The sequence below is a fragment of the Chroicocephalus ridibundus genome, chromosome 6, assembly GCF_963924245.1.
Source record: "Chroicocephalus ridibundus chromosome 6, bChrRid1.1, whole genome shotgun sequence".
Taxonomy (NCBI): domain Eukaryota; kingdom Metazoa; phylum Chordata; class Aves; order Charadriiformes; family Laridae; genus Chroicocephalus; species Chroicocephalus ridibundus.
The window spans coordinates 68,132,117-68,153,988 of record NC_086289.1 but is presented as its reverse complement, the minus strand read 5'-3'; the positions used below and the strand labels follow the sequence as shown (position 1 = coordinate 68,153,988).

Below are 21,872 nucleotides of genomic sequence, written 5' to 3'. Positions count from 1 at the left end.
GAAGCCTCCCCGCAGCCTTAATGGCATCTTGTAACGTTGCAAAAGCCCGCAGTGGAATATCCTGCTTGGACAACTTGGGAACCTGCAGAGTTTACGTAAACCGCCATAGTTTACGAAAGGTTTATTGTGCAAAGCTTGAGTTCAGATTAATTGATGGCAAATCAGCTGTCGCGGCTGTGTTTTATTAGTCTGGGGTTTTCACGCTGAACCTCCAGGCAAACCCCACAGCGGCGGGAGCACCTCACCCCGGCAGAGCAAACGCACCTTTGGACAAAGCGAAGGGAGAGGTCTCCTTCCAAACGCTCGTCTTTGGGGGCAAATGCAGATGCAGAAGGTGCGGGTGGAGCACGGCACGGTGTCCGGGGCTCTGAACCCCGGAGAAAGGCGGGGAACCGGGACGGGACGGGGCTCGGCATCCCAACGTCGCACTCGGAACCAAACTCGGCGTTTGACTCAGGTACAGGTAAAAACTGCAAAACCACGGAGTCTTCAGAAGCCAGCTGTTCTGTCCTGGAAATAAATGTAATTAGCTTGTAAAAAGTTGGGCGTTGCTTAGTTACTTCTTTAACACTCTGATGTAATAAAATAACAGTTGAGACCACCAATATCGAATACAGTTGGAGCAAATATGTAGAGTAATCTTTAAATCACGGCACGACCCAGGGACACAGAGCATCCGTCCACTCTGTCTCAGCCTGCACAGAAGGGAGGGTTTGCCCTTGATCGGGATAACCATATTTCAGGGAAGTGGCATGCTATTTTGCAGGGAATTGTGATTCATTTGACTGTGCTAATAATGCGTTTTGCATAGTTTCCTGTCTCCCCAACTTTTGATTCATTCCTATACATTATTTATCAAGAAACACAAACACTTTCTTCCCCGGTTTAACACATCGTGACCTGCTCCTGAAAAAAAATCCTACACGTAATCTATACGTGTTATTAAATATGAAAAATGCACAACAGTGAGTATGCCACTGCCATCTTTTGTTGCCCCCAATTACTTCTGATATAACCCTTTCAGCTTCAAGGAAAACCAGATTATAACTTGTCTGTCAAGACTGAGGTTTATTTTACGCAACATGTGTAATATCTGAGCAACCAATGTCGTAATTATCAAAATGATTACCCTATCAGTCAGCAGCTCACTTGGCCAGAAGACCTGTATGTTTTTTTTGCTGATGATGTACTTTCTGAAGCAAAGACAAATGGCAATAACTAATAGCAGTGCATCTGGGTATAAGGGCAAATGAGTACTGCAATACTTGGTACGCGTTGGACCAGACCAGCGCAGGCCTAACTGTCAAAAAAACAGAGATTCAATAAGAATTAAATAATATTAGACTAAATTTTCTATCCCCTCTACTATTTAGAGTGCTGGTCCAAAATGATGCTTTGATTGAGACTCAGTTTTTGCCCCCCTTCTCGTTCCTGAAGGAAATCTTGATCGTAGATCAGTGGGCAACAGAATGGAGCGTAATGAAGCTAATGGAAATTCTTAATTTCATGTAGCTGAGTCTCAGTAATGACCAGGTCCTAAGATCTGTAGTTAGTCTCCGCCATGCAGAGTGCAGTTAAACTTGTCCGTACAAACACAACTCTGACGCTGTAATCGGAGCAGACAACTCCACGCGCGCGTGGGCAGGAGGAGCGATGGCCGGAGCCCGAGGCAGCCCGTGGAGCAGAGCACGTTTGTACGTGGAGTCGTGGTTTGACTGAGCCCATGTGCCCGTGTACACTCACATCAGAAACCTCTCGAGATTCACAGGTTGCTGGAAGATGGGAAGCACCGATAAATCAGGCACCTTGTCATTTTGTGGACTGGTAAGTATGGACAAACCTTAACATTTCCCCTCCTCCCTAGCTGCATTTATATTTCGTTTCTTTTCCGAAACGGCTGCGGATGCATTGACAAAGGGGTTTATCTCTGGGCACCCACTGAAACAGGGCAGACAGCTAGCGGTTCCCTGGACCAAGGCATCGGGGAGTATAACCGGGCTGCTGCTTGTTCAGCACAGACAAATTTACAAGGTAAAGAGCTCTTGAATGGTCATGTAAGTGTGGCTCACTGTTCAAACAGGCTCGAAGGCTGCAACCTTTGCGCTTGTGACCAATCGGTATGTTACTCATGGTTGTTCCACCCACAGGCTTGGCACGGAACAGCACACCTTCATAAATGCTGTTTGCCTATTATCAAGTTGATAAAAGCCAGCATGTGTTTGTACAGTGCTTTTACTTGATTTTCATAGCGCAAAGCTGCTTCTTCCCCTTCCTCTTCCTGACTCTTTGTGCTTCATCTCACGGAGGAAGAAAGACATATTTCTGACAGAAATTGGCTTCACGGGAAACAGCGAATTCCAGCTTTAAAGGCTTCCTGGAGAACACCCCGGCGCAAATGGGCCTCCAGAACACCAAACACTCCAAAGTCAAGCAAGCGACTATACTGATGTTAGGACTCGATTCTGCAGGAAAATCTACACTGTTGTACAAGTTCAAGTATAATGACGTTTTTCTAACAATTCCAACAATTGGCTTTAATGTTGATATGATCGAAACCGGGAAAGATTTTACATTGACGGTTTGGGATGTCGGAGGACAACAGAAAATGCGACATGTTTGGTGCAATTTCCTGGAAAACACAGACGCACTGCTGTATGTTGTGGACAGCTCTGATAAGCAGCGTCTGGAAGAATCAAAGAAAGAATTTGAACTCATTTTAAAGAATGAGTTTATAAAAAGCGTACCAGTCGTCCTGCTGGCGAACAAGCAGGATTTGCCTGGAGCTTTGAACGCTGAGGAAATAACCAGGAGATTCAACATGAAGAAATACTGCAGTGACAGAAATTGGTACGTACAACCCTGTTGTGCTATCACAGGAGAAGGTTTGTCAGAAGCTCTCCAAAGACTAACCACGTTTGCAAAACAGTACAGCAGATCAAAGGAGACTTCTACAGTCTTTAAGGAAATCAAAACACTTTAGGAATTTCTGTCATCAAATTCTGGTGAACTTTAATCAGCATATTTTGTTGGACAGACTAAATCTGGAAATACTGGATTCTGGGGAACTCCTATAAGTAAATATTTATAAAGAACTTTGACAATATTAAGTTATACTGTTATACCTGCAGATGCTTCTGTGATACTACTCTGCAGCATTTTATTAGTGATCGTATACTCGGGTTTATTCAGCTCAGGAGTGTCTTGGCTGAACGATGAAAAAGGTGGAGCTGAGCTTCTGAACTTTAGCAAGTGGAAACAAAATTGGTGAGCAGTGCTTAAAATGCTTAAATGAAGTTGTTTTGCCAAGACGTAAAATAACCAAGTCATTCACTCAGCAAGAAAAGTGCGAGAGAAAATGTTCTTTCATAATAAATGTCCTGTGGATGTATTTCTCATGTAAAAACATAGTCATTTTAGAGCTTAACCTCTTAGTTATGTTCAAGAGAACCTGGGAATCTGAAATATTTTTGGGGTATTATTGCATTCTAGAACTGATTACTCCAAATGGATTTTAACAGGATCTGCTCCTCATCGAGCCACAGACAAAAGTGGGATCTGGTGCTGTCTGTAAGGTGTAGGTCTGATGTCTCGTTGTTACAGATTTCCATGTGCCCATTTCTTTGTGCTGTCGGATTGCCATCCTTAGCCAAGAGCAGAGCAATGGAAGCCAGTATGGGATCGGTCCAACGAAGCGCTGATCCCCCTCGGTTTTGGGGTGCGGGATAAAGAGGGAAGGGATGGGGGGAATTGGCTCCTTGAGTCATTTTTTTATAGATCTCGATGGATCCTGTCCTGCCTGTACTGAAGCCGTCTGAAACTTTGTTACTGATAAATTTAGGTTTGATTAAATTTGACATAAGTTGCACAAAATTTCTAATCCTATTACTACAGTTTGTAGAAAAAAAATTCCAAATGAAATTTCTGTTCAGATTTCCTGGTTCATGAAGGAGCAAATTAGTATTGTGAATGCCGTTAAAGCAACAAAGGGTTGATAACTGGAAGACTAATTGAACTGAATCAACCATGAAAACAGTTTTAACGCTAAGGCTGAAAAGTTAATAGGGCCTGCTCTTTTAAAAGCAAGAGAAAAGACACCGTCTAATTATTGGTTATACAGTCCCAGAAAATACAGCCCAATTATTTCTGCCTTCTTGAGCAATGTCTGCAGAGGTAGGATGCTCCAGTGGTTAGGATGCTTGCTTAGATAGCTGGATTTTTCTTTCCTACGTCTACCACAATCTTTGACCGTGGCCAAGTCACTTAATCACTCTGTGCCTCAGCAGTCCCTTGTCAAAACGAACTTCCCAGTTAAGCACTCTGAAAAAGTTGCGGCAAGGGTCAGCTTGTGAGCTTTTCGCCTGCGACAAAATGATCACGCAAAGTAATTCACGTAAGAGATTTACATTTAGTTCTTACTAATAAACAGGCAGGATTTTCAAGTTATAGTAGGGTGAAGCAGCAAGAAAAGCACACGGACGTACCCTGTTGTCTCATGCATATATTATTCAAACACAAAAAATCATCAGGTGAATTTGCTGAAATAGTAAACAAAGGACTGTTTCTCAACAGAAGCTGTTATTGACAGTAATTACCACAGGCTAAATCCTGAGTCATGTTGAGACTACATTTCTAAAAGGAGAGCAAATATTTAGACTTGTCATTGCCTGGTCTGATGATTTAGGCTCAATATAAAGTATCTTCTGTCCCAGAAAATATTTTTAAAAGTCTACAACGAGAACACTATTTTTCTAAACCCAACAATTCAATGCTAAAAAATGTAGTATTTCAGATCAATACATTCATAAACATTTGAATGCATAGGTTACATATTGAATTCTCCCACTAGTTTAATCTAATCATGTGTCTATTATCAATCTGAATCTAGTTCACTGGCCTCGGGACTTCCCCAGGGAATAAAACTCCTTGAGAGATTTAATGAGAGTGCACCAGGGTCTCTAATTAGACAAGAAGCAAGTTCTGAAGGGAGAAATAAAGTAGTATAATAGACCAGCTCATACAGCTAAAAAAGAGAATAAGCTTTCAGGCACACGGTCCCTTCTGCAGGTTAACAAATTAGATCAAGTGATACTCACATTGACTTGAAGAAAATGTTTTACATCATCCTTCACACGAAATAAATAAACCCAATTCCATTCACTTTAGAGAATATCAAGTATTTAAAAATTGATTTTTCTCAGGGATTGGTTTCCTAAGAAAGTGAAGCCATGCCCATTTTATTCTGCCCGTGGAGACCCCTACCTTTCTGAATAATTTTTAAGCTTTAAATCGGGTTGGACAGGGGTGCACACTCTCAAAGGAATTATATACCTGAAAGTTTAATTTAAAAAAATCAGTGAGATAGAGAAAAGTGGCCATACTGGTGCCCCAGTGAAAGCAAAGCTGATGAGGTACAAAAGACTAATCCCCGAGGAGATAAATGTTCCATTTGAGCCGCAAGAGAGCCTACAAGAGGACATAAATCCACAGAGCCCAGAGTTAATTAGTTCCTCTCCTCCTGGAGCAGGCTGGTCTTTTTTCTATACTGCATGAGTAAATAGGATGAGGATGAGGAGACGGAAGATATAGAATCCACTGTTTAGAATTTCCTTTCTACACCTGGAGTAAAGCATCGCCCTGGCTGCTCACCACGTTTTGGGAAGGATCCCTGAAAAAGCATATTACGTGGGCAGGAAGGTGCAGAGGAGGTGGAACCTCTGGCTCAGTTCTGCAAGGATGCAGAGCAGGTCCCCACGCTGCCCGCTTTGCAGCCGGTGCGGCGCGTCTCCCCAGCACACCAGCAGACTGGGGCTGGTTCTGACGGACGGTCACTTGGCAGAGGCAGGAGGGAGCAGGGCCCCCTGCGCCACTCACCGCAGCGTCCGCGCCTTCTGCCCTCACCCGCGTACTCACCCCAGGGCACTGTCTGGTCCCTATCAGAAGCCTGGAAATTGTTTGATATTCGATGCCATCACGTGTTATGTGGTGAAATCAATAGCAAGGAAGTTACAAAGGGGTTTCAGCGCTTCATCCTGCGATAGAGAGCTTCCTATCTTTTGACTGCTGGGCTGAACAAGATAATGAGCAGAATTGTCTTTACGTTATAGCACAACAAAGTGGAATTCTGCTTGTGCTAAAAATACAATCCACAGCATCGTAAGCATAATTTATTCCTGGATAAGTTTTATTTTATTATTTAGAATTTATATAGGTTACTCACTAAAAACAATTTTAGGACAATTGAAGGGTTCAGGGTGCTTTGAGAAGGTAAAAAATTAGAATATGAAGAATGCTGTCCCCCCTTGGCAGTGGAACCAATGTCTATGAGTTGAAAAGTTTGCATGGGATGAAAGGCCTTAGAGAGTTTGGCCCCCACCCCAGCTGTTTATATTGCTTCAGGTTTGGGAACTTTTTTCATGAGCTTTCCTAATAAATCACACCCTGATCACCCTGGTGTTTCTTGCATTTTTTATTGATGCATACTGGCAGTCTTGTGCGACTGCACTGAAGCGGTAGAAGCGTGACAACTATGTGGTAGCTAAAGTGTACAAGTCCTCTAGTGTCTGCTGATATTTCTTACACAAAGTTTGCTGTTCCTGTTTGTTTCTGCTGACATAATAGTCATCCATGAAGAAATAAATGGTACGTATCTTAGATTGCGAAACACAAACTGGGAAACCCAAGGCATGCTGTATCCTGTGCCCTCTCAAGGAGATTATCCACTGGGACATGTTTGGATGTGACAATTTAAAAGCTGACAAATCCAGAGTATGGGGCACTGTCCTTTTGCCCATTCGTTGATAAGATTACTGTGGTATAAAATCACAATCAGCTTTCTGAGTTTTGAAATAGTTGTCATGGAGCTCACTGAACATAGTTCCAGTGGGATGAAATGCTATTTTAAGGGAAGGTGTGGAGCAGCATAAGAAACCATTGCAAATTTGGATAGTAATACTCCCTTTGCCTGGGAGACGAGTCTCACAATAATTAAATATGCTGCAGAATCAAAGGGAAGTGTAGTGTATAAGGAATGCAGGACAAGGCTTTTTCAATATCAGGTAATGTAGAGCTGGGCGAGTTACTCAAAATGTCTCTGTTGCCATCTCCTCCTCATTTCTGACAAGTTAACTGAAACAACCAAAGGAAAGACTTTCATACATCAAGTTCTAAGTCTACTGCAAAGGAATACAATATTTTGAAGTGCTGTATGCGTATTAAACTGCTTAAAGCAGGCTTTCTTCACAAAGTAAATGACCCATACTGAGTTCTGTGCTGTTACAACTAAACTTCTTCCACTTACAATTAGCTCAGGTATTCCTGTTCAGCACAGGCATAAGGATTCTGGACATGTATCTCATCAGATCACGCAGGCTAGATTATACAAGCCTCCGTAATTTAGGATGTAAACTCTTGAGGGTGGAGGCCCTGCTTACAAAGCACACACCATACTGCAGCTACAATTTGCAAATATAAATTCATAAAACAGTAACAAGTCCAAACACATCTTATTTTGAACGCATGTGAATTTAACAAATTGTGCGTTAGCTTGTGTTGCAGGTTCTACAATATTCTGTTTTTTCGCTGTGATAAATGGTCTTGTGTCACTCCCACTCGTCCACACGTGTTTGCAGTGTAACTGTACCGCATCTAGCGCTAAGTTGGGCTGCCACCAAGAGAGACCTCCCCTCACCCTCTGTCAGCTCTGCATCTCCCTCCACAGCTACATATTTATACTTGCAAGTCTCTGCATAGCAGAGCTTTTCTCACTTCCCTTTTCCTTCACCAGTTATCAAAATGGCGATGTCAGTTTTCATGGTCTTTTTATTAGATTTTCATTGAGTGTTTAGGTGCTTTCTCTCATGCTGCTCCTTATACTTGGAATTACCCAAACACATTTACAAAACCATTTCATTGTTTACTTTCAGATCCTTCCTTAAAGCACTTTCCCATGATGCACAAATCCTGACAATAGCCTCGTTTTATGACGAGGCTGCAGCCCGTATCTTCTCATGAGTATTCTTTTATTATTTCCTTGTTCTCCCCGTATTTATTCTTCTGTTCCCTTCTAGCCTTAGAATATGCTTTCTTTGGTGCAAAGATCATCTTTTTGTTCTGTGTTTCATATACGACCTGACTGATGAGAAGAGTTTCTAGACCTTATATTACTGCCCTAAGTAGGCTGAATCTCATGAAATATCTACTAAAACATGTAATTTTGTGAGTTTAAATAAACCATCTAGCTCTGAAACCTGAGCCATGCGTATTCTTTCTTTTTTAGCAAACATAGTTGGGAACTGCAGCAACAATTTCATTGATCCAAACAAAGGCTAATCTCCCTTACAATTGTGCTTGGCTGTTAAAGGATAACTGTGCCTTAATCAATAGTTTTCAGTTACTTTATCTAAAGCATACACATTAATCACTGAAGAATGCTAGCCTCAGCCTTTTTTTAACTGATTCATAATTCTGAAAAGTTCTATTTTAGTTTAGGGCCATTAGAGATTCATGTGAAAATCCTTCATATCATTTGGATGCAAAACAAAATGCAAAGGCATTCTGTAAACAGCTTAACTACTATATGACAAAAGAATGTCCCCCCCGGCTGGGTCTCGTGCCCAGGCCTCCACTGCTGGGTGCAGGAATTTCACGTATTCACAACACAATGCGATGGCTTTTGACTAAATTAAAATGTTTTCTTTTTTTTCCTTCGTTAAGGACTTACAATGTAAGGTTCAATACACCTAAAATGAATATAGCTGTTCACAATATGAATGCTTACGTGCTCATCTGCTATTTACACATGTTGCAGACCAACATGAGGGCATACAAATCCAGCTTGAATTACTCTGCTTTATCTAAAAAGGTAAAGTAAGAAATAGTACGCTATAGAAAAAGTATATAAGGAGTTAAGCAGGAGGAGAAGTGGAGGAAGACAAGCTAAAGAAATACAATGGGAAAGGACAGAGAAAAGAAAAATAGGTGAGAAAAGTTCTCAGGACAAACACAGTACTAAGTGTATGCAGATACACAAAGCAATAGAAAGCCAAAAAAATCGTGTTCCAGCCATCAACTCTTGAGTGGCTTTTGCACTCCCCTCTTGTGATAATAGTGTGTTAAGAAGCCTTCTCTTATTTAAAAACAAACATTTAATGTAGGCAAGCATTCCTACTTGTCCTCACATATGTTACTTCACGTGTATTCTCTCTGAACATATATTACATACTAAAGGCAACTATTTCATAGATTTTAGTAGCATTAGGCCCCAAAGATAATGTAACCTTTGAGAAATTATTATGCAAATAACTGGCTCCTTATACTAACTCTAAACAATATTAATACTGAATATAAGTCATTAAAAAAATATGCCATCTTATTAAAATCAAATGGTGTGGAAATTAAATACAGTCGTTTAAAATAGCTCTTCCATTTAACCAGCTAAGGAAGACATCTTCTTAGCTATTCATATTTCTCAGCTATCGCCTGCTTACTAAATGCTATACATTGAGCCTTTGCTTTTCAAAGATTAAGATTTTTCCAGTGAGTCATTCAGTTCATTGACCACTTAAAACAATTTATTGCCTACACTAATGGGTAAATTTGTATACGCTTTTCTTTCTCATGTGCTACTAAAAAGCCCCTGCCAAGTATTATGGAAAACCCAAGTCAAATACTAGAAAATCTTTACCTAAATTGAGTAATATTATAAAAACACTTGTATAAAGTTTAGCATTTCCACACTGAGACATCTTGTGGTGCGTAAGACATACTGCAGTTCATAAAAACGAAACTGGTTGAAAATTCAAATGGTGCCAACATGAGCATGAGAACTGGCTCTCTGTTCTGAGGTTTAAACCACACAGCTAAAAATCTCGTACATCTCTTTTTCAAACTAAAACTGCCTAACTACAACATTGATGGGACTTATTTGCAGATATTATGCATTTACAGACCTGATAGTAACAATTTGTTAAATGAAAATTTCTGTACTTTAGGTAAAATCCACATTTGTTTTCATTCCACATTCAGACGAATATTTCAAAAGTACAGCATTGAGCATTGTATGAAACAGAAATTTCGTAACAGTGAGTGATGTCCAAACTGCTGTTTCTCCAAAGAAGTATGTCAAAACAAAGAAATGCAATTACTTTAATATTGTATTTATCTGATTAAAAAAATGCTGGTTTGAGTCGCTTAAAAAGTAAATATTCCAATTCAACTTGAATCTCTATGGAATTAAATATTTTTAAAAAAAATCAGAAGATTTCTCTAAATTATTTTGAAAAAAATTATTTGACAGATTTCTCTGATGAAAACTTAATTCCTGTTATTCTGTTCATTTGTACTTCAGTCTTTGATTTAAAAAAAAAAGACAAACATTTTCTAGATGACCCATAGTTGAATGAGTACTCTGCTACAATCGTTTCGCTAATGAATGCAAACAGTATCACACACTGGAGTACCTCACTGTCAAGAAAGTACCACAACAGTACAGCCCCTGACCTTAACTTTTTCTTTTTTGGATTATATCATCCTTTCGCAGCATTTCCAACCCACTGGACTGACCGTTCCACCAGAGAGGAAAAGGGGAGGAACAACAGTCCAGCTGCCAGAACTGTCTCTGAAACGGGGAGACCCTCCGTATGCGATTACTTACATCAGTACCACAGGACCTCCCTCTATCTGCTTTTTCTTCTGCTTTGGAGGTCTTGGTATTACCAGCCTCACTAACTGTAATTAAAAATCTATTTAATATGTTAGCAATGTAATTCAAACGTACAACAAATTGTATTAAGTTTTTCCTACTTCTTTCACAGGGTTCTGATTTATTTACAGCATGTAAATGCTGAGAGGATTAAAAACTGTGTTTACATCTCATGGGAATCCCTCCTGCAATCTGCTCTATAGAATGAACAGTGATTTTCGTATCACGGGTAGCTTAAGATGAAGAGTGAGCCATAGTTAACAAAGGAACAAGCCTGACATTTACTTGAAACATCTTTTGAAGTTAATGAGAATTGAACATAACTCTGGAAAAAAACTTGGTATAATATTTGACTGCTAAGCTGGTGGTCCGTGCTACTATTTCATGTTAGTAACGTCAATATTAGTTCTGTAGTAGCACTCATCCTGGCCTGCTGCCCCCTGTGACAGCAGCCAAACTTACCTCCCCAGCATGAGAATCCTTGTGCTGTCACGCTCGTGGCTGTCCACCTACAATCCATGAATGGCTGTTATGGTGGGTTCTCAAGGGAAGCAGTTGCCACCAGCATAGGAATGATGCGTTCTTTCCCACCTTTTCCTACCTCTTGGTCGTAGCCTTTGGTTTATGCTAGGGGAAAAAAACAAGCAGACAATAGTCATTTCAACATTCAGTAAACATAACTCAGTAATATAGATGTCCAAAGCTTAACAACCTGTTAGTTTGCAACACATGCTCCTCATTAAAGTGTGCGCTAACAGCATCATAAGCAGGAACAATCAATAGTGGGTTGAGTGGATCTAAATGAAAAGTAGCTCATTACTATGGGAAAGGTACTGTGGGGGAACACGTGCTGCACTGGAAAGGAGCCCAGAGGAGGCAGCTTGGCTGGGGACCCCCTTGCTTCTCTTCCTGGCTGGCCAGGGGAGAATTTTCCCTTTCCCTTCATTTTATTTCTGTCTTTTTTTTACTTTTACCGAAAAGCAATTTTTACTGTTAGAGTGAAATGTACGCTGTCAGCTATGGCTCAAGTGTAAATCTTTAGGCAGGTAATTCTGCCTCAACATCTTCTGTGCAACAGATGGGAATGCAAGTCAGCTTCACGTCGGTTTTCTATTTCCTAGATTGCAGGCAAGTGTCACTCACAGTCTACTCAAATGTATTATACTGCAAAAAATACCCTGTCAGTCATTACAGCATCCAGGATAGCCAAAGTGCCATTCTCACAGTCTGACTTCACTCCTCAGCAGTTCCACCCCCACCCCGCTCCCTTCTCCATGCCAGCAGCATTATTTTCCTGCAGGAACACTACAAAATCCCATCATATCTGTCCCACACGCTCAGACTACCACAATGGAGAAAGGAAAATTACTCCATAGCTTATTAGATTATGTGTTTCTAAACTGGAATTGCCATTAACCTTAAAATGTTTGGTTTTTTTTTTTTTTCACATTAAGTTGGTAGTGATTTATAACAGCCCTGAATACCAGTACATAACTAAATGGAGATTTTAATTATAAAAAGAAGTAACGATCATTAAAATAAAGAGTTGATCTAGGTGATCTGACAGAGGCATAGAGTTCTTGAAGCTACTAAAATCCTATATATTTCAGGAAAATTATGTGGCCATTATTACCCCCGAAAGAAAAGCTGAAACAGAAGTATTGCCCCTTGTCAGACACCAGAAAATCAAGAGAGCTCAGTCAGAAATCCTTACGAGAATGGACCTTGTTAGTGCTGCTGCTCAGAAGTACTCATTTTCTTTATTACTGTGTAACAGAGATACGCGTACTTAAGGTATTTTCACATCTCTACTCAATATCAGTCCTTCAGCGTTTCGAAATTCCTTGTTCAGTTATGTATTCTAGTTTCCTTGCAAAATTAGCCTGAAACGCAGCATTGACAATAGCAATCTGCATCTGGACATTTACATTTTTGTTGCATAAAAGATGCATCTTGGATTTGATGCCATTTTATATGCTAAATTCTGCTCACTGGCACTGCTAACAGCCAGAAATAAGATCGCTTAAATTTTAGATGCTCCCATAAATGTGTCTGGCTTTGCGATCCTATTAGTGTTTCTATATGCAATGTGAAACACGTATTACCTAGCAATTCATACTTGCATTTAATTATCTAAGCATATTGTATATATTAATTTTTAAAATACAGCTCTGAGAATCATCCTTCCATTTGAAAGCATGAGGAACTAAGGATATGCGGGCAAGGGACTTACTTCCCCTTCTACAGACAGTCCAGTGGAACAGAATCCAGAATATTGGAATTCCCAGGCCTACCAGCAGATATTAAGTTTTCCTTTCCTTGAAGAAACATTATGGAACTCACCCAAAACAAGCAGCTACGACAGAAGAGTTTTCTGTCACTGTCTTACCGTCAGCAAGCAGTGCTACCAGAGGATGACTTTGTTCTAGGGGCTTCTTAAGAAGGAATTTATTTTAGCATGGGAACAGTATATCCCTGACTCTTCCAGGGAACGCTGAAATGGCTCATTTCACTAACCATTTCCTCACTTTTTTATCTCAAATGTAATTTTCTTCCCATGCCTTTATTAGGAAATCATTCTGTTTGAAAGCTAGAGCAGCTAGGACAAAGGCAGGAAGGCGCAGCTCCACAATCTGCTGATTCACGACTGATTCCTGTTCATCTTGGGCTATTTGCAGCTAATGGATTTTGCAATCAGCTCCGTCTCTGCTACCAAGAAATGTTTTTGGCAATAGCCTTTTCATGATCTATAAATTTGTCTTCAAATGGTCTGATCTAATGCATTAAAAACTGAGTGTATATAGGCTGAACTGTAGAAAACATCACCAATGTAAATTAAAAGCAATTCCAAAATCAAAGGTTCTATTAAAGTTACATTAAATCAGAATAACTTGGAAGTAGGCTCATGTGCTATTTCAGAGATAGCTTTGAAGCTCTGATCACAAATTTTAACAGGACTGCCTCCTGCTTAGTGTTTGCAGTCATGTGGGAGCCCTACGTTTATTTTCTAATCACAGGAGCAGATGTTCAGCTGATGTGAATCAGCAAACGGCCACTGAAGCCAGAGGAACTACCTTTAATTCACACCATCTGGGGATCTGTTTTGCAGCCTCTCCTTTTGAAGAAACACAATATTGTGCATTATCTTGTAACTAATCACACGGTAGCCTCCAAAAAAATGAAAAATATCTAGAGCTCTTTAACTAGGAAAAAAGTGCTCGTTATGTGGTGTTTCAAATTCAAACAGGCCTTGTGAGAGGAGATCCTCGAGGCATCTGTAATACCCAGGCTGTACGTAAGCACAGGAAAGCAAGCCTGGCGAGGGACAGCGTTAAATGAGTGAGAGCACTAAAACTAAATTGGCCAAGTGACATCAACAGGCCTGTGGCTTCATTAACATCTGATACGGGCCGGCACTGAAACCAAGATCAAGAACATCTCTCAGTAATTTCAGTGTCTTGTACAACATGATTAAAGCGTTATAAATGGAAAGGCATTGAATCCTACTATGTTTTGGACGTTTTAGGGTGTTCTAGGCTGATTTTGATTTTCAGTTCTGGGCAGTTCATTACTCTGAGAAACAGTGATGCTATGAACTGATGCTATGAAGTGAGTTTTTAAGTACCACTCCGATTAAAGAGTATTTTTTTCTAAGTATAAAAACATAACGTTTTATTCTGAATACAAAAAAGCTAGATTACAATGTAACCAATAGTTCTAACGATTAAAGAGTATTTTTTTCTAAGTATAAAAACATAACGTTTTATTCTGAATACAAAAAAGCTAGATTACAATGTAACCAATAGTTCTAATGATTAAAGAGCACTTTTTTCTAAGTATAAAAACATAACGTTTTATTCTGAATACAAAAAAGCTAGAATACAGTGTAACCAATAGTTCTAATTGGGCACAGAAATATAAAGGGGACACATGTACAAGAACTTGACAGCTTTTGAATACAACCGAGTGTCCCGCGGCACAAGAGAATGAACCCTGTGTGAGAGTGAATGTAGCCAAAAGATAGGAGAGCTGTTTAATGTGGTCCAGATTTTTTTTTTTCTCCCGTCATCCAAAGGACTTCAGCCAACTTCCATCAAAAAGCAACTTTAAACCAGTAGGTTAGGGTAACAATTTGAAAAACAAGTTGAAAAATTACCTAAAATCACTGTATATCAACTTTTTTTTCAAGTGAGGAGGGAAGCAGGACAGAAGGCTGTTTGTAATTTGAGAGTTAATAATTTATCCAAGAAGATAGCAGTATTAATATGTCTTTCTAGCTCAAAAGGAATGACATGCATCCATGCCAGATGTATGGACCATCATACTGCTGGTTTCACATGCCTCTAGACAACAGAAAGAGTAAAGGAAAGGTCAGCAGTGATACCAGGATTTGTTGTAGATGCTGCAGATAGTCAGTGTACAGCCTTTTATTACAAGATGGCATACAACTGGGGCGAAGCACATTTGAGCAACTAATTAAGAATCGACCAATAAAGCTATTGCTCAGGAAGGAATTTCAGCTTTGTGTGAACATTTTCTGAGGGAGAAAAAATTACTGTCTGGCTCAAGCAGTTCAAATGGGTAAAATAAGAAAACAGCAGAAGAGACTATAGAGGGCTCAGGCAAAATCAGGCTCTGCACTAAAAGGTGACACCCTAGAGGTACTAGCTGCTTAATGGCACATCTGAAAAAATTATTCTAACACACTGACAGAAGACTAAATGCAAAAATAGCGTTCAGCGTGTAGAAATCAAATTTTCTCCTAGGTTTAACCTTAAAAATGTGCGGTCTTCTGCAAAACTGTGTTTTTGAGTTATCTCCCCTGAAAGCAGCCTGTGGGGGTTGTTACCTCAGTGGGGGAGGTCTGAAATGCAAGCATGGCATCTGCTGCTCACGACCTGTTGCCTCATGGTGTGGGGTTCGCTTAGCTCATGCTAAGGGTTCTGTGCTGACTTGCCTCTGGGATCATTATGTCTCCACCTGCCCGCTCCTTCAGCAGCAGAACTGTCAGCACCTCTAGCTCTCTCTAGAAAAGGCTTTTCATGCTAAGGAGCTCCAGCACAGAACTTCGGGGAAAAGTGAAAACGAGCGCAAAAGAACTTGAGTTGCTTAATGCAGCCCAGGAAAACCATGGTGCTTTACTTGGATTGGTCCTGTTCAATCTCATGTAGGTTAATTTTTCTAATAATGTCCCTTTTAAAATAAAGTCCCTGTTCTGTGAAGTTCAATTTTGTATATTTGCTATTTGTATGTGACAGTTTTTATATCTTTTCCACCTGGTGCAATATTCACAGCTGACCTCAGTTTAAGTTGAGGTATTATTTGATATGGGTGTTTCACTGTCCAGCAAGTGCAGTTGGATTCCAGACTTGGAGACGCTCTGTGTAAAAGGAAAACAAATAGCTGTGTTTGCATACCAGATGAAAGATTATCATAAAATATCCTACCAGCAGTCCAGTGGTCTACTTTTTTGTTAATACTAGCTATTCCATTTTGAGTCTGAAAAGGCAGATAAACCCCAGGATTAATGAGAATTTTTCTATCTGCAACACAAATCTTCTCAGCTTTGCATAATATTTTGTTTCTTATACTAAGGAGATAGGTTTACTGACTATGAAAAGCCATTTGCAGTGACTCATTTTACCTAAATGTATGTTTAGGGCAAAATATATGAGTAAAATATTTCAGATCAATCTACAGTATTTCTTGAAAGACATTTTCAAAATTACTTGATAATTACATATTTTCTAATTGCATAATCAAGTGCAAAATTCACAAATTATAAATATGTTACCTGTTTGTAAATGTAAACTATTTGTAACACAAATCTGTCTAGCTGTGTATACAGATATGGACGGCACAACAGTGCCTAAAAGCCATTTTAAACATACATATGCTGCCTTTTTTCTGTTTTTTTTTTTTTCTTTTTTAGAGATCCAAATGATCTCTGAAATCATCTCTATGATGTAGCTGCGTGGCAAGCCAGAATTTTCATACGCTTGAGCACAATGCCCATGCAGCATATCCTCTGTGTCAGAAACTTTGAAAAGTGACAAAATTGGTTCCTTATATCAACTGGAAACTTGTATCATGGACAAAAATTCCTCCTTGCCAAATGGTATCTCCTTTCTGGCACCTATACATCACCAGACAGCTCAAATCCCACACAAATTATAACTGCGTCAAGCTACTCCAACTTTATGTTCAGGTGCCAGCAGCGAATAATTTAGAAGGACTCCTTAATGAGAGGTTAAGGCAGCTCTCACTATCTTCCCTGTTATTGCTTGAAGGATTGGAAGGTGAGCAGAACCTAATTCACATCTTTATATTTGCATTACTATTATTTTCCAATCTAAGAAATATGCAAAAATATAAAAAGATACAGAGCTTTGTACTGTAATATCATGTGAGGTTTGAACATTATCATACAAAGAGAATTTGCATTATATGCATAATTTATTATGTTGTAGGCATCTACATTTAGCCAAAACATATCCTTCTAGGAGAAACTAATTTAGAATCAAACTATCCCGTAGTTTTATTTTTAAAGACAGCCCAATGCCACAACACCAAGAATTCAGAAGGGAACTGGTCTATTCTTCAAGATTGGTCTTCCGAGTGTTGGGAGATTTGCACTGATGATCTGAGGTAAAATCAAACCAATACAAAAATAACATGGTAATTGTTCCTCTGAGAGCTAAACAGATTAATTAGACTACAGTTAAACAAAACGCACTTGATTAATCTCTGATTATGTCTTCACTGAAGTCAACACTAAATTATTCTTCAGATGATACCAGATGAAAAATACAGATCAAAGACCATTGAAGGATAGTCTTCCTCCAAACATACATAATTTAGTAAGAGTGAAGCGAGTTCTTGTATTTCCTATAAAGGTACACAATAAGAAAACTATGCACACCAGAATGGTATATTAGATCTGATGATGTGGCAATGTGATTTTAGGACAGGTCTGGATTTGAAGGAGGATTCTCCAAGGAACACTACCTTGGTGATTCTCAGTTATTTTCAAATGGTTACTCATGAAGTGACACGATTATTGCTCAGTCCCTTGTCTCTGTCAATCTTTTTCCAAGAACACAGAGGGAAGGTCAACAGAGAGATGACTTCATTAAAAGGTCATTGTTACTAGTTAGAGCATTGAGTCAGTTCTGGTCGCCAGAGAATGTGCTGGCTTTCTGATGCCATCTTCCCCAACCACATGCTACAGAGTCAGTGCTAAGCATGGCAGCAGCGGGAGGTGGCAGAGGTTGGATGAGCATGTATACGTTTAGGTTAGTGAAGACACGGGAAAGGTAGCTATGAAAAGAGCAGTGACGGAGCAAAATGTTTTTTTCTTTCATAAACTTCTGGGTTGGGTCTTGGACACCATATATTTTTTATCTTCATAGCCTAACTAGTTACAATCTCAAGAGACGGTCAGGAAATGTAGCACACTAGTACCAACGTACTACAGTCCAATCTCATTATTAATGACCATGTTCTGCTGAGACAAAGCCTCAGTTGTGCTTTAAGAGACTGCTCACAAAGAAATCCTTTTGGGGCAACAAAATTTTACAACTCATTCTGCAAAAATGTTTCTCAGGGACACTAAAATTCTTCCTCAAAGGAAGTGACACAACTAACCAGGAAATTATTGATATATCTGTAAAATACCTTTTGAGACCAATGACTTCATGCCATTATGTAATAGTAACTTTTTGATACTTTCATTTTTATTTTTAGATAAAATTGCCAGGCAATTTTACTTGTTAAAATTCTTGTATTTCCTCCAGTTGGTGCATAACTTCCTCAGAAGGAGCTGAACTTTAAATGTACAACTAGATAAGTCAGTCAGAATAACAGATTCGTAGTGCTGCATCCTGGATTTTCACATCTCTTGTAATAGTTATTAGTTAAACCTTTGTTATTTTTAGGTATCTCTCTCTGGATTTCATACCCTTATTATGTAAAAAGCTGTGGTTCAGCAAAAAGTATTAGAGCATGGTTGTCAGTGTAATACTATTTCCATCATATCAACTCCACGATTACAATAGGTATGTTCAGCTAGGGCAATTTCAAAGATGACAGAGAATAAAAAATACAAAGGATTTGGCATGTCCCTGTGAAACATACAACACAATCTTTAATCACAAAAGGAAGCAGCCTTAAAATACGACTGAAAATTAAATCAAAAGTAGGCAGTTACCTGAGTTAATTCAAACCATTTGGATGTAAATACAGGGTTATAAAATAAACTCAATGTAACAAAAGCCATAGCAAATATAAGAGATTTCCAATTTGGTAACGTGAAATATTTTACCTGCTGATCATTTCCTTAAACAGTAAGTGCAGAAGCTAAAAGCAATGAGAAACTACCCATCAATTCTACTCAACTGATTTAAAATAGAAGATGCTGATAGAATTTCTTGTTTCCCAGACTTCACACAATTTTACTTGTTCCATATTTTAATATTTTTGTTTCTTTACTAAAGACTTCCTTCTGAAATTACAGCATCAATTTGACATACATTAATTTTGAAACAGTGAGGTATGACATTGGCATGTTTATACTTTTATAATATCCTGTTTTCTTGAGGCAGCTGTGCTGTGATACCAACCAAAATGAGTAAGAACACTAGCTAGAGAGATGCTTTTTTTTCTTTTTCTCTATGTAGTTTTCTAAAACATTGCCAGATGGACAAATTGCATTACTTTTTAAAATGTATGTAGCCATGTCATGTAAGTGTCTTTTTTGCATATCCAGACTGAAATGTGAAGGGGTTGATGTACCTACACCAGCTTTGAACAAAATGGTTTACATATTGGTAGACAAGTAGCTATGCCTATATGAAATACCACCAAGACTAATTAACCCTGACTAATTTACCCTACCCACATTGCTGTGACATTGCTACATTATTTATGCAACAAATGTGGCTGTGGTGGCTCAGACTTCTGCCACTTTCAGTCTTGGTGAGAACTCGTTCTTGGAACGGAGCCTCATCCTCTGAGAAATCTCCCAGAGATAAAACACACAGTAACCCGTAGTCTGGAAGATCATCCTCCTCATGTTTTCACAAAGAACTAAATCAAGTTCTCTTTTCTGATATTCATAAATCTCTGAGTGACTTAGTTTACACACGTGGGAGACTGCGTCTCCCATCACGGCTTTGGCTTCTCAACAAGCACCATGGAAAATCATAAGGCCGCTGATGAAATGAGAGTTCGATCAATATACAGGACTTAACAGAGAGGAATCCCCACAACCCCCAACTTAATTTTCCAATCACTAAGACCGAGTACAAACTACATGCAGGATCAGGGCAGCGTACATTCCAGTGAGTGCTTCTAGTTATGCACTGAGGTACTACGTTCTGGATAGAAGTAGGAAAAAAGTTACAATCCCCTCTGCTCTGCAAGGGTATCTATCTATTTCTTTCAATACTCATTACCTCATTTCAATAAAAATTTACCAGGTTAGCTTAAACAGTTTGGATAGCAGCTTTTTTTCCTAATATTCTGGAACACTGAAAGGAACAGGTACTACTCTGAGCGTATTTTCCTCACAAGTTAAAGCTGAGTCCCAAATGTCACAGGCATTACCAAGTGAGCTTTGAGAAGAAAAGACACTGGCTATTTTGTAAATAAACCACGGGGTTTTTTTCTGGAAATCGTTGATCTCCCTACCTTCCCAGAAACTCTCTGTCATCTAATGACCTGCATCACAGAAAAGCTATAGAAGTGGTGTATTTCTGAAGAGTGACTGTCAAAAGGCAATAGTTTATCAGATGTGAGTTCCCAATAAATAATGCTTTACAGTTAAGATCTACCTTAATAAAGACAGGGACATATTCTGGTAGCCACAATATGTAGCATGAACAAAATGTCTTGGGCTGTGATCAAACAAACCACACCTATGGAATTTTCATGGCATCATTCCCTTTGCCGGTGTGTTCAGTGCAAATTCAGGAATGACTTTTTGCAGCTCACCACAGTTTGTATGAAACATTGGTAATGTTGCTTGTGACAAAAGCATCCTGGAAGGAAGCTTTAAGTCCCAGAAGGGAGTTTATGAACATGTGTAACACTTATGACTATACTCAAACGTGAAAAGCCTATCTGATGAAAGCTTGTAATTAGTTTGGAAACGGTGTTCACCTACATCACTTGACAGTGAGTTACAGCAGTTACTGCTGGCCAAAATCCACCACCACTAAACCTGACTGTCATCATCAATGCCACTTAACCTGACTGTCATCATCAAAGTGGTAAGCCATCGGCCTGTAAAAAATTCTGAGACAGCAGACTCCAAAAGATGACAGCAATCTATTTGGGACCCAAATAAGCCAATCTGGCCTCTTTTCATCATGCTAGGAAACTAGAAAGATCCATGAAACCTGATCTTTCCGAAAAATTATTTTGCTCCCAATACTGATCATCCCTATCAGAAATACTCCCACTAAGCCTTGCTTGTGAACTTGGTCCACAGTTGCTATGCACCATAAATGAGCATACTGCCCAATAGTGCAGAATCCTGCTGACACATCTGCATACAAATGATGTTAATACTCGAGCTTACCCATGTCTCCACAAGGGCTGCCAAAATACCTGCTGCTGTGCACTACCTCCTTCTCTTTCCAAAATTAGTTGTGCTTAGGGCCAAATCTAGTAAAGAAAAGTGGTTTGTGTTGAAATCCGCACCATGCCAAACGTGACAGCTGCACTGGCTCCTTTTGCTCCATCTTATAGTAAGTACTTTTCTGAAACTTCACAGGCGTGACCCTGCTGAGCATCGGTGCGGGGCCAAACCGCCGTCCGTCTTCTCTCCCCTCAGCCGGCTCGGTGGAAGCCGAGCACCTCCTTCCCGCGCCGCCCCGCACCAGCCCGGCTACCCGCTCCCTGCCGTCCTGCGGCTGCAAGTAGAAGTTTTATTAAAAAAACCACCTTTTTATTTTTTAAAGTGGCGCGGGGCGAGGCGATGTCTCCCCTGAGGGGAGCGAATGCAAAGCCGAGCGGGGCGAAGGATAAGCCGCTGATGGCTTTGGGCTGAGGAAACGGCGGGGAGGGCGGAGCGGGCACGGCCGCCCGCCGCTCCTCCTCCCGTCCCGCACCGACCCGCCACCCAAAATGGCGGCAGCGGCTCAGGGGACCCGGCCGAAACACCTCGAAG

At 39.9% G+C, this 21,872-nt stretch overlaps 2 protein-coding genes across 2 annotated transcripts in view; one reads left to right on the top strand and one right to left on the bottom strand.

Moving 5' to 3' along the window:
* B3GALNT1 (beta-1,3-N-acetylgalactosaminyltransferase 1 (Globoside blood group)) overlaps positions 1-21,367 on the bottom strand; it is a 32,898-nt gene extending 11,531 nt beyond the window's left edge. Inside the window, exons 1-3 of the mRNA XM_063339403.1 lie at positions 21,282-21,367; positions 11,162-11,326; positions 265-510 (exon numbers count right to left, since the gene is read on the bottom strand). Of these exons, the coding sequence (XP_063195473.1) occupies positions 265-510; positions 11,162-11,172 (257 nt within the window). The 5' untranslated portion in view covers positions 11,173-11,326; positions 21,282-21,367. The remainder of the gene's footprint in view (positions 1-264; positions 511-11,161; positions 11,327-21,281) is intronic.
* ARL14 (ADP ribosylation factor like GTPase 14) lies at positions 328-6,257 on the top strand. The gene is made up of 2 exons (XM_063339404.1): positions 328-457; positions 1,374-6,257. The coding sequence occupies exon 2, from the start codon at positions 2,396-2,398 to the stop codon at positions 2,978-2,980; it is 585 nt and encodes a 194-aa protein (XP_063195474.1). The 5' UTR covers positions 328-457; positions 1,374-2,395; the 3' UTR covers positions 2,981-6,257.
* Positions 21,368-21,872: the final 505 nt, after the last annotated feature.

Coding starts and splice junctions, on each gene's coding strand:
- ARL14 (XM_063339404.1), top strand. CDS start 2,396: ATGGGCCTCCAGAACACCAAACACTCCAAAGTCAAGCAAGCGACTATA.